Source organism: Crocodylus porosus, unplaced genomic scaffold (assembly GCF_001723895.1).
Source record: "Crocodylus porosus isolate Cpor-Errol unplaced genomic scaffold, CroPor_comp1, whole genome shotgun sequence".
NCBI classification, from domain to species: domain Eukaryota; kingdom Metazoa; phylum Chordata; order Crocodylia; family Crocodylidae; genus Crocodylus; species Crocodylus porosus.
Window position 1 is genome coordinate 37,062,052 of NW_017728931.1, and position 13,101 is coordinate 37,075,152.

General features: G+C 43.4%; 1 protein-coding gene across 2 annotated transcripts in view; it reads right to left on the reverse strand.

Annotated features, from left to right (window-relative positions):
• The window catches only part of IPO8 (importin 8), a 74,293-nt gene that overhangs the window by 56,589 nt on the left and 4,603 nt on the right, over positions 1–13,101 (reverse strand). For both annotated transcript variants that reach the window (XM_019544613.1, XM_019544612.1), the window contains exon 2: positions 3,687–3,768. In XM_019544613.1, coding sequence (XP_019400158.1) covers positions 3,687–3,768 — 82 coding nt within the window. The remainder of the gene's footprint in view (positions 1–3,686; positions 3,769–13,101) is intronic.

The following is a 13,101-nucleotide window of genomic DNA, read 5'->3' on the forward strand; positions in this document are numbered from 1 at the left end:
AAATTTTGGACCTGTGGACAGCCCTGAAGTTCAGATGATACAATTCACTGTGTCGAGCTGTTCCAGGTCCAGCGCTCAAAGTCAAGCTTGCATGCAAGGCTGGGCCAATGAGTTGGATCGCACCCATGAACTGACCCCACATGCCAACCCCATGCACAGGATCCAGGCCACAGACCAGTCCCAACCCACTTATCCAGACCATGGGGCCAGAGAGGTTAAGTACCACTGGCTTCAAGCACTAAGAATATGGCAGGACATCTGTTTTCTACCTGGACCACAATCTTGTAAAAAGTCTTACTCTTTCACAACACATGTAGTATTCTGCCAATTCACAAATTTGCCTTAAATCTATCATTTTTCCACTACTGACTCCTTCTACAAAAATATATTGAACTACGCTCCACAAATGAATCAGCACATTTACTCAAATATAAGATGACACCCAAATGATTAGATTCTATACATGAAAAAATTATAAATTTGTTGTAATTTTCCTAGTATAAAATCTAATTATTGGAGATTTGCTTTGAATTTGTCCCCCTCCCACTGCTACAGCAGCGAAAACAAAAATGGAGGGGGGTCAGGTAGCCCCCTTGCCATTTGCCTCCCTTCAACTTCTTCTCCCTGCAATTCCTTCCCCTCCTCCTCACTATCAGACCCTGCTCTCCCTGAGCACATGGAAGCCAGAAGCAAATCTGAAAACAAACTTGAAACATACATAGCTGTAGTAATTTGCAAATAGTTCCCATAGACTTAGTTCACCTGGATTTGGTGCATTTTGTGTTTTGAAACTGCTGCACGTTTTTAGCACAGGTGCTCCATAACCACACTTTTAAGCAGCACTTTTATACTTACTAAGAGTGGACTGATAAAGATTTTCTTGACTGATACCGATAGCTGATTATTAGCCAGCCAGCCATGTCAGCTGATATTGATCCAATAACTGATTTACAGGAATGCAGCCAAGAAGCTTGGAAAGCAGCATCTTGCCGGTAAATCTGTGTGGGAGGGGAAGGGGCATAGGGAGGCAGATCAAGGCCCCCATGGTGATGGAGTGGGGTAGGGGGGCAGGCCCAACCAAGGCAGTGAATGCAAACCCAGGGCCAGGAGCAGGATGGAGCTGTGGGTGGCTCATCCACGGAGTATACAGAGGGGCAGAGGGGGGTGCACCTTTGGATTTGTGTGCAGGGCAAGGATGGGCTACTTACTGCAGGCTTGGGGCCAGAGGCTGCACTGGCCTCTTCCCAGCAGGGTAGGGCTGGGCTTGAGGCAAATGCAGGCATGGTGAGCTCAGCGCTGAGAGGCATGGCTATGGGGGGGACTACAGGGAATTTTGGGGTGGGCACAGCCCCCCAAGATCCTCCCTAGCACCGCCCCTGCTCGGGACACTTCACTTTGCTGCCTTTCCCTCCAGAGCCCCGCACTAGCCACACGTCCTCTGCCCATTCTGTAGTGCAGGGCTCCCAAGGGAAAGGCAGCAGAGCGGAGTGCCCCAAGCAGGGACAGTGCTGGGGAGGGGGGGAAGTACGGGGGGGTTATAGCCACCCCAAAATTCCCTGTAACCTCCACAAAGCCACCAGTCCCAGCACCGCTACCACTTCCCACCCCTCACAGCTGAGCCCATCCCACATCCTAGCCTGACCCAGCTCCCCCGTTAAGAAGAGGCCAGCACCGCCCCTGGCCTCAAACCCACAAAGGACAGCCTGCCCTCGCCCCATGCACAAATCCGCCCCATGCACCCCTCTCCCTCCTGACTCCCCTTTCCCCTCACAGACTTACCTGATCTCCAAGCTGCCTGGCTGCATTCCTGGCCATGTGCATGGCGGCTGCACACAGCATTTATTGGTGACAATATTGGTAATACCGGCCAAAAAAAGCCAATGGCCAATAATGTTCATTTTCTGTTTACTGGTGCCAATCCGACTTGCAGCTGATAACCTCTAATACTCATTTGCATACGGTACAAACCAACTCAGTTCCAAATTCATTGGGCAAACCCCATTAGTCAAGTTCCAAAATTCAGCTGAGGAGAACCCAATCATCAAGTCTATGTGACTTTATCATTGGGCAAGTATGCTCCCCCGCAAATCCATAGATCTGGGGCTTTGGATATACCCCAAATCCAGGCAGGCATCCTACATGCAAGCCTCAGGCCTGAAGGCACTGGGGTTCACATGCCCCCTGGCTCACTTGATCTTAGGCCCCACAAGGCTCGTGATTTAGCGTACAGTACTTTGGGCTGGGCCCCAGCAGAGTCAACAGCATTTCAAGCTAAGGTGACCCACAGCTCAGCACTGCCTAGTGTGTGTGTGTACTCCAAATATCTCCCACAAAAGATCCATGTGCTAATTAGCTCCTACTCATGACTGGAACTGGGTCTGATCATGAGTTCTATGATCCTCCAAAAACTTATATGCAGATGAGATGTAGAGGAACCTGGTTTGGCACCACCTCATGGAGGATAGAGCCATACTAATCACATGTGCCAGGCTGAGAAAGAAGGCAACAGAGGGATTCTGGGCGAACTGTTTGCAGCCCTGTTTGGTGACATTTGCTAGGCATTTAAGGCCATATAGGTCACATGTTTTATTGTCATACTTGGTGTTGGCTGCATTTAATCAACTTGCTTTCCACTGATGAGCATATGCTGCTTTTGGCAGCAATTTAACAATAGACAAGGTATTTAATGAGGTTTCCTTGTATTTGAATGCAAGACAAGGAGCTCTTCCCCTCCATAACCTCATCTTGCATTTTTGTAAATGCAGTAGTGTTGTTCTGAATGAATGGAGAGGTTACTTTATTAAAATGACCTTATGGATCCCAGATTAAGTATGTCCCTTTACCCTAGCATGGTCCCAACAATGGCATTCACAGTTGGATTATCTATGATAATATACAGGCCGGCATGACGAACAGCATATGTCAGCATGTCCCCATGCCCTCAGGGGATTAACAGGATCTGTGCAAAAACAAACAAACAAACCCCAATGTTTCTAAGGAGAATGCTATTCCATATAATAGAACCAGAGCCATGAACTGGGGAGGGGGGAAAAAACTAATCAATTTCTTCTTGGAAAAGTGAAATACTTGCTGTATCAGTTAAAGGCTCATGTTAGCTAGCTACTGTAGAAACTAGTTCAAATATTCTACAAACAAATGATTTCTGGCCTGATCCTGTAAAAAAAAAAAAAAGAAACTGCATGTGTAAAATGTGAATATATTTAAAGGAGGGCCTGGAAGCACTGACTTACCATACTCAGCTCGCCAAAACCTGTATTTTTTACAAGAGAATTTCTCTCTTAGAAAAGTTCAAATAGTGATACAGTCATTCAAATGAGATTACATGGTTTTCACATGCCCCTTCATTTCAGCTCCATCTGTTTTCTTAAGAACATCTCACTCAACTTTAGCCATGAAAAACAAGACAACTGACCTTTTCTAAAGTCAATGCATATTAATTCAATAGGAAAGCTAAACCCTTACTTGACCTTACTGTCAAGCATGCAGTGGCCAGATCTGACTCCCATGCAGAAAAATGAGTCACCAAAACATTAAGGTTCCTTCACTGACCTGCTTCATTTCATTGGCCAGGACAGAGTCACAAATATGACAGTAGACTATACTCCATTATCGAATGTTACTAACTTTATATACTCAAAGAAAACATAATGAAAATGGTAGCTCACCTGCCTGACGTACTGGGAATTCAACCTGATCCGAAACTATGATTTGCAGTAGGCTTGGAGCAAAATTGATGATCTTGTAGGACTGAAATTTACATAAAAAATGTAGTTATCAAATAATTCAAAAGATTATACTGCCAAATAACGAGTAAGAGTATTAGAATTACTCATTTTTAAAAGCATTATAACAGTGTTCTGTAGCTCTCCCTGAGGTTGAAACAAAGCTCTTGTCGGTTGGATCTACCCAGACCAGCACCCAAATAATTATTTTAAGACTGCGTATATATTGCATGTAGGTAGGGTTACATGTGGGTGGGGGCTGAGTAAAGGGACAAACATTTCTTCTTTAGACTTCTATTTATAGCATTTCTTCATTAGACCAAAAAAATTGTTACAGCACTCAATTTTAATGAGAATCAGCCGATCATATACACCTACATTAAAAGTCAATCATACATACACTTTAGTTATATGCAATATAATTTTCTATTGGACTGAATTCATCATGTAATACAAGACAGAAGTTAAAAACTGGAAAACCTAATGCCAGACACGATCGAGAGTCGACAGGTTATAAATTAAAAATGTAAGTTTTCTTGTACATCATCAGCACAGCTGAAGAATTTTGAAGAGGAAACAATGCTCAGTGAACTTCTGAGCAAAGAATGACAGACTTAACAGATGTGGAACTCTGATAGTATTATATTGCCACTGTTCAATGTGGGTCCTCCACGGTGAGGAGTTGTGGACTCAGCATGGTGCAGTGACTACTAAGCCTTGGTAATATCTGTCATTACTGGTCAGATGCCATCTTTTACTGCTCAGTTCCAAGCAACTGATGTTCAGACACAGCTATTTCCCAGAGGCTAGATGGCAGCAGCTTTGATAATTTCACCTCTTTAGAATTTATTTTAGAATTTTTTTCATCCAGCTTTGTGTGACAAATCTGGAAGTTTTATCATGGTTTTCAGAGTTGAAAGGTAAGCGCTTTAACTAAGGCTCTAACAATGTAAATACAGTGCATCTTTCCTTGGAGTCCATTGCATAGAAACAAAAAAGATACATTCCACTTTTCAAGGGCTTGGGGCCTCTACCTGGCGTTTCCATAACCAGGTAAATCTGCAAATCCATTGTGATGCCAACAAACCGAACAGCCTGTGCAACAGATATGCAGCTTGCTATTGGATCAACAAATATGGACCACAGTCTCTGTTAGGCTCCATTATGCCCGAGCTCCAGGTCACTCACCTTTGAGCAGAGAAAGTTCAGAAGCTATATGCTGCCACCAAGCTTTGAGGCAGCAAACTACGTGAGGAAGTTCAGGTTGACATTAAAGTCTGATTAGGGGAAGGCTCACAATCAAACAGAAAAAATATCAGCCATAAGATATTTTTACAGAATTTAAGCAGCAAGCTGTCAAAACTTGGCCTTCTATATTAAGAAAAGTTGCACAACTACAACCAAGTCACTATCTAAGCTTCAATACAATACAGTTTGGATCACATGGGAACCACTGGGATGGATTCAAAGAGAATATGGAAAGAAATAATTTGTCCCCTTCTGCATTCTTCACCAATGAAAAGTAAATTGGGATTCCTACTGCAGGTTTAATTCATAATTGTCACTGCAACACCTTTCCCTGGCCCTCAGTTTAACTCCGCTTTGTGCTTAGAGACTTAGTTAATGCCTGTAAAGTAATGTGATAGCTGAAAAGCTGCTGTGTCATTGCAAAATACTCTCCTGAACTCCTACTTTATAGATTTAACAATCAGTTATCCTCACAAGAAAATAAGCTCTATTTATAAAACACAGCAAAGAAATGCCAGGTATCTGCTGATTTTTTGAAAAAGAAGTTTGTGTAAGCTAAGTGGCTGTAATAAAATTATAATATATTAGATACGAAATCCATCCTGTAATCTTTGGAAATGTTTCATGACCTTTTCACTAGGGAAAAGCTTTTATAACAGTGAAGGGGGAAAAAAGGAGTTCTAAAGAATTAACAGAATGCTTATAGTGTAATTATTTAGTTCCTGGAATAGTCATACTAATCCAAATATCTAATTTGGACATAACAATAATAATAGAGTCTACTCCCCTTCATATGTGCAAATAAGCTACAGTGGTATAATTGTGTAAGTAACATACACATCTATACTATAAAGTTTTATTACGGTATTTGTCTGAATACAAAACAACCCTGAATTTAACGACCCCCCAGTAATTAGATTCCATACATGGAAAATTAATACATTTATTTTAATTGTCCATGTATGGAATCTAATTATTGGAGGATTGTCTTTAATTCATCCCTCCCACTATTGCAGGCAGTGGGGAGAGAGGTGATGGGAGAGCAGTAATGGGGCAGGCAGTGAAGGAGGCAGTAAGGGGCACGTGGTAAGGCAGGAGGTAGAGGAGGCAGTAAGGGGCACAGGGGGCAGTATGGGACAGGCAGTAGGGGGTGGGGGGTATGACAAGCATTGTGGAGCAGTAAAGGGGCAGGCAGCAGAGGGAGCAGGGGGGACAAGCAATTGGGGGGCGTGTGGTAAGGGAAAGACAGTGAGAGGCAGACAGCTTGCCCCCCCTCCCCTTCCCCACACACAGCCTCAGGCCCTCAGATGCCCCTTCCCCTATCCCCTCCCCACAACTTCCCCTCTCTATGCTGCTCCTGCCACCCACAGCCTTGGGTCCACATCACCCCTCCCAATTTCCCCCCACCCCACCTTCTCCCTCCCCGCTCTTACTTCCGCTCCATGCCAGCAGACTCCATCCCCACTGCAGCTGGAGGCACGGAGCATGACTACAACCTGGCCATGTAGCAGTGGCACTGCTGCTACGCGTGCAGGCTGGAGCAGGTGCTTTGTGCTCCAGGCCACAGCAAGGACAGTCTGCAGTGCAAATAAAAGGTAAAGAATGTGGCAGAAGGGAAAAAGTGTGTGGGGTGGGTGAGACTGGGGGCTGCAGGGAAGCAGTCTGGGGCATGCAGAGGCAACAGGGGGCAGGCAGCTGCTGTTGCTCTGGCTCCAGCTCCAACCTTAGGTTGGGGCTGGAGCTGTAGCAGCTGCCTGCCACTTGCCAGCTCACTCTATTCTAAGGCAAGGGGCATTTTTCCCCCATGCTAAATGGGGAAAAATAATCTTGTCTGCTAATCGAGTAAATACGGCAGTAGGATTTGTGCTAGTATACAGGTGTCAACACTGACATTTTGCCAAGCTGCCTGAATACCTTACTGCTTAGCTCAGGCACAGCATCTCCACCGTGAGTGGTTGCAATAGTTAAATATGCACTGCCTAATAGGCAGACATCATTCTGTCTCCATGCAGCGGCACACTGCATTCGCTGTGGGAGTCAACTGAAGTGCACTGTGGAACACAGGCAATAATACTCTGTCTCACCCCATCATTATTTCTTCTCACACCATTTTTTAAACTTCTAGTTTCCTTTGATTCATCTCATTATTTACTTTGTGAGTTTTCAATCCGAGTACCATTTCATCACCAAAACCACGGTCACTGGATACATCAACAGGGTTTTCCCATCTATTTTAGAAATTGGATGCTGAACTATTCCATATTTTCAGAACTACAAATACCATAGCAGCAAAACAAAAATAGTGAGGAGTTAGAAACAGTCAAACAAAAAAAACTGGCAGGTATTGCAGGTGTTCAGTAAGCTGCTACAAAAAGAGAATTGGTGTTTTCTGTACCCATGAAATAAAAGCTGAGTGGTGAGATCTGCTCATAATGCAAACCATGGATGATCAGCAACAACTGACCAAATGCACAGTCACTATTTTAGAGTCATGTGCTGAGATTACCATCATATCTCTTGCCTTTGGGAAGGCAGGGTGCCTGATATTCTTAAGTCTGCGATAGTCCAAACCCTACTCAAGAAACCAGTGTTTGATGCCAACTCCCCAGACAGTTATCAGCCTGTTTTCAACCATTTTGGAGAAGGTCACTGAAAGACAGCTCTAAGTGAACCTGATTCCCCTCAGATTTCTGGACTCTTGTCAATTTGGCCTTCACCTTGGGTACAGTTCAAACACTTTGCTGGTAGTCCTGGTCAGTGTTCTTTGATTGGAGATCAAAAGGGAAAATTGTACTCTGCTAATTTTACTAGATCTTTCAACAGCCTTTGATACAAGTGACCATGAAGTTCTGATAAACAATGTACATGACCTGGTGGGTATTCACAGGATCACTCTAAATTGGTTCCACTTTTTCCTAGCAGAGAGGTCTCACAGGGTAGTGATGGACATGTGTTCATTATCCCCTTCAGACCTGGCCTGTGGGGCCTCCCAGAGCTCCATCCTGTTCAACTTGGATATGAGGCTGTTGGACGAGACTGGCACCTAAGTTTAGATCTGCATATCAGTATACTGATGACACCAGGCTCCATCTTCTCTGACCCAAGCTCCATAGTGCCTGAGCCTGAACATCTTCCAAAAGTACTGTAAGCCCTTCTTATTTGGACAGGTGTTTAGCAAACACAGCTAGACATAATAGATAATATTGCTTGGGGGCAGGAGGGGCGAGTTCTGTTTTTATTTTGATCTACTTGCTTTTTAAGTTGTTTCCTTCTCTTGGGTTTTCCTGCTTCTTATGTTTTGTTCTCTTATTGTAAGTCACCCTGAGCCTACATTGAAAATGGCAGCGTATAAATGTAATAGGTTAAATTCTGGTAACAATTTACTCAATTTCAAGATAAGGTTTCCCCCCCACATTTAACACAGGGGAGGGAGAGGCCATCTTAAAACTGTGTATGACGGCAGGGTGCGGGGAAAGTGGCTGCTGTAGCTCAGGCCCCAGCTCCTACCCAGGGTCAGGACCAAAGCCATAGCTGCTGTCTGCCACCCTGCTCCCTCCACCATCTCCTCCCTCCACACAGCCTCTGCTCCCCCATCTTCCCCTTTCCCAAACCCCACCATTACTCTTGATCTGCACCAGTAGGTTGCCTGTACACTGCAGCCTGGGGCACTGAGCATGGCCTGAGCCTGGCCCCACAGCAACAGCACATAGTCCACATGGCTGCTTTGGGGGCTGGACTGGGCCAGGCTCCATGCTCAGTGCACCAAGCTAGAACAGGGATAAAGCTGCCAGAGCAGAACAAGGGTAAAGGGGTAGAGCAAGAAGAGGCTGGGAGAGGAAGATCAGAGGCTGCAGAAAGAGGGGCAGGAGAGGGAGCAGAGCCACAGGTGAAACAGGGCCTGAGGCTGCGGGGGGGCAAGCACAAGCAGGGAACAAGCTCTGACCTCCGTATACTACCTTCCCCCTCACTGACTGCTCCCCTGCAGCAGTGGAGGGGAGGGATGAATTAAAGATGACTCTCCAATAATTAGATTTTACACATGGAAAATTACAAGCAGCTTACAATCTTCCACATGTACAGTCTAAAAATTGGGAGGTCATCTTCAATTCAGGGTCGTCTTAGATTTAAGTAAATATGGGATATTTCAGCAGTGGAGAAGCAGGTGACTGTGGAAGCAATAGCTCCATCAAACTGATCACCCACTGACTAATAACAGTATGACGGCAAATCTAAAGGGGATGGTCATTAAGCTGCATGGGATTACGGCTCTCAGCACCATGTAGAAAACAATGATTTTTCAGATAGTCCCCATCATATATCCCGATTCTGATCCTCACACCTGACCTTAATCTGAGTATATAAGTAGAAGATAGTTTTTGCTGGTTACACCAGCATCACTAGTTCCCTGGTTTATTGACATCAACACAGGATGACCAGGAACGGTGAATGATTTAAAAACCAAAGAAGAAAATATTTCCTCACACCAGCACATTCATAAAGGTGGCGGTGCTATGCTAGAACTTGCTTTCTACCTCTGTGGCTCATAAAGCCACACAGCAGGCAGCTTCCATTTAACAGACCAAAGAAATGGAGATGCCTCATGGTTAGGATGAGCCAAATATCCCTATTGTTATTGCTAAATCTGGGGTTTATACATTTAGTAACCAAAAGGCAAACACTTGCTGGCACGATAGAGGTAGAAGGGAGAGTGATAAGAGTCTACTGGATGGAAATATTTTGAACAACAGATATAAAGGCATTTCAAAGAGCACACTGAGGCACTGTATGGGTAAGGAAGACATTTAGGATATACTTTGACAGAGTGCCATTTATCAGGAAATATCCTGCTTTGGTTGAACAATTCTGGGAATAAACTGCATTTGGCTTGTATATGAATCTTAAATGAAAGATTTTCTAAATTTGGCAAAAATGCACTAAAATGAGGAGGGTCCCTGGTTTTATAAGAAAAAAGGTTAAAAGAAGAAAGATTTTCACAAAATAAATCTTTATTGAGCAGTAATAAAAATTCCAAACACATCCTAAAACCATATAAGAAGATAATTCAAATGCTCCTGCATAAACCATAGCTCAACGCAGGTATACTCTTTGCAATTCTCATTTTCTAGTGCAGTGGAGAGATGGCAGCACTATATGACGACAACTTGGCAAAAAAGACACTGGGGCATACACAAGGCTAAGCACCAGAAAACCCAAATGGTATATACAGAGCAATTGCTGCTGGGGTGTTAAATCTTTGGCCACTTTGCTTCAAAGTACTCTGTAGCATCCATGTTTGCTGGTGCAGGAGCCATAGGCCTTCTTAGTGCACTTCCTGGTCCTTCTGCCTTTCCTCCAGCATGCATCCCTCCACGCTAGAGTCTCAGGCCACAGCGTTCTTAACAAGATCAGAAATAAGACCTCCCTTGTCCCTCTCCTCCCAACTGAGGACCACCTTTCAGCAAGTATGAAGAGGAGTGTCCATCAAGGAAACCCCACCAAGGACTCTGATAAACAACAAAACAGATAGATGCTGTTACATTTACAGATCAGACAAGAAAAGAAAGTAATTAAAATCGCTTAGATTTCCCTGTAAAAAATATTAAATGGTTCAGAGCCAGTCAGCAGCTCCCTAGCACAGCACATAGACAGCAACACTTTTTAAATGCTCTTGCAATACAGGGTGGTGGGTCAACTGTTACATGTACTGGGTAGCAAACACAGGTATCATGTCATAAACACAGTGAAACTTATTACAAGATGTGGCAGTTCACAGGACAAAAAAACTGGCTGAATGCAGTTCATGATGGAAGCAAAAACCCAGAGAAGTCTACTAATCTAAGATGAATATGACATGGGCAAATATCCTGCCAGCCCCTTTACCATCACAATTCTTGTGCAAAAGTGGGGTGGGTGGAAGGTGTCCTAATATGGCTGAAGAAACAAGGCTGTCTTTTCCTAGAAAAGCATGCCCAGAGCTTGATTGTGCTAGGGAACAAGAGTGGCATACCCATCCCAAGACAAACTTAAAATATAAGCAGGGGAGGGTAGTGACTAACACCCAGTTTTATATACCAATTACAGCCAACTCCTCAGAGCTAGTAAACGAGATGGCATCTATTGCAAGTAATTTGGTTTTCCAGTGGAACGTTTTGTTTGTTTTTTTAATGTCTGCATTATTTAATAATAACCTTTAAATCCAAATTACCACATACTTGGGTTATTTACAAAGTCTTATTTTAAACTTTCTACGTATTTTAAATGAACAATGATCAGGTATTGGTTTCACTGTATTTCTTCTTCTACTTTCTATGCTTTGATTTTTGTTACTCAGAAACATTAACTGCCTTTTCTTCTAAATGAATGCATACAGAAATGTTGCCAATAGTAATCTCTCATTTCTAACTGGCAATTATAGGTATGCTATTAAAATAAGCCAGATGGGACATTCTTCATTCCCTGCTGCACACATAGATAGCTTAGGGCCCATGGACAAAAGACAAAAAAGCAGGTATAAACATACTTACCTGGGCTCTCCTTCCTCTTCTGTCCCTGGGCTCATTTGGTCTAAAGGAATCCCCAGCTTTTTCATCTAAGTCCACCTCTGATCAATAGCTTTGTTACCAATAGGTAGTTCTGAGCATCCTAGGTCTGGGTATCATGAAATGTCTATTGTCACTGGTGGTGTGGTCATGAGATAGCTGCCCAGCTTCACTTGGCACTGACAGATGTAAAAAGTAGTCCCAAATTTCTGTCCGTATCTTATCTGCTTTTTAGTAACTCTGTCATAGTTCCTTCCTTTTACCCAGGATTGTTCCTCATCCTTGTCGCATCCAAGTCTTTGCATCTCCTTTGCAACACTGGATCAAACATCTTGATTCCTGCAGGAATCTTTTACCCAAGCTTGCGCTCCCAAGTGGCCAAGGAAATATATCATGTGAGAGGAAAAGGCATGACGACCAATGGAAATAGAAGCCAAACTTAAATGGCTTAATGTATTTAAGTTAGTGGTCTCCATCCCAGAATCTAGGCAGGACTGGCACATAAAACTGCAAGTCCTGTATTTTTTAATGTTTCATGAAAGGTTAAATGACATTCTTGCATCCAGGAACCAATAAGAATTTGTGCTACAGATTGTGCAGGCTTTTCAATTGAAAACAAATGATGATAAGGACAAGGGTTCATTAGTTTATCACTGAATGACTGTGTGCAACCAACGTAATACAGCCATAAAAACGGTATTTCTGGTAAAGCAAGGGAAATATTAATGGCATTGCAAAAATCTATTGGCGATACAGAATGCTGCACACTAGTATGACCAGAACTGTTCAAGACAGGTACAAATAAGGACTACTAAGATGATCAGGAGAACAGATGGCTATTTTATGAGAGGAGATTAAGAGTTGAGGCCGAAGAGAATTAAGACAAAGAAGGAATATGATGGTTTTCTATACACATCTACCAGTGGGGAAAGCAGCTATTTAAGCTAAAGGACACTGCTGGCAAAGTAACAAATAGGTGTAAATTGATTGTGAATATATTTAGGTTGGAAATTAGAAGAGGGCTTCTAGCCATCTCAAGTGAGCCTTGGGAACAGCCCTTGAAGGTGAATTATGGGGATAAAAATTGAACGAGTTTTAAGGTGAAGTATGATCATTTTATGAATGATGGAGACAGGCTTTGATGACCCCAGACATCTTATCTAGCTCTATGTTCCTATGAAATACACTTTCAGGTCATTGCTTAACCATAACTCTGTTACAGATTAGGTTGAGCTAAAAGAAAAGGGTGCTTGCAGATGTAAAACACAAAAACAGTGCTTTACTTTAAAAACTCGGTGCATTCCCATGCCGAGCCCTGTGCACCCCCATTAGAGGTAGAATATTACTTCAATGTAGCTCACTCAACATCTGTAAGGACCAGGCACTTCAATGGGGCTTTTTGGGTGCTTTTATCTAATACGTGACTGAATCCAATTTAGCTAAAAGTGCCAAAAAACCCGCTGAAGTGCCTAATCTTTACAACCCAGCTCTGCAGTGTCTGAAGTAACACACTGCTTCCTCTGGTAAAGCGAGGGGTTTTTGGTTTGTTTGGGGGTTTTTTGTTGGTTTTT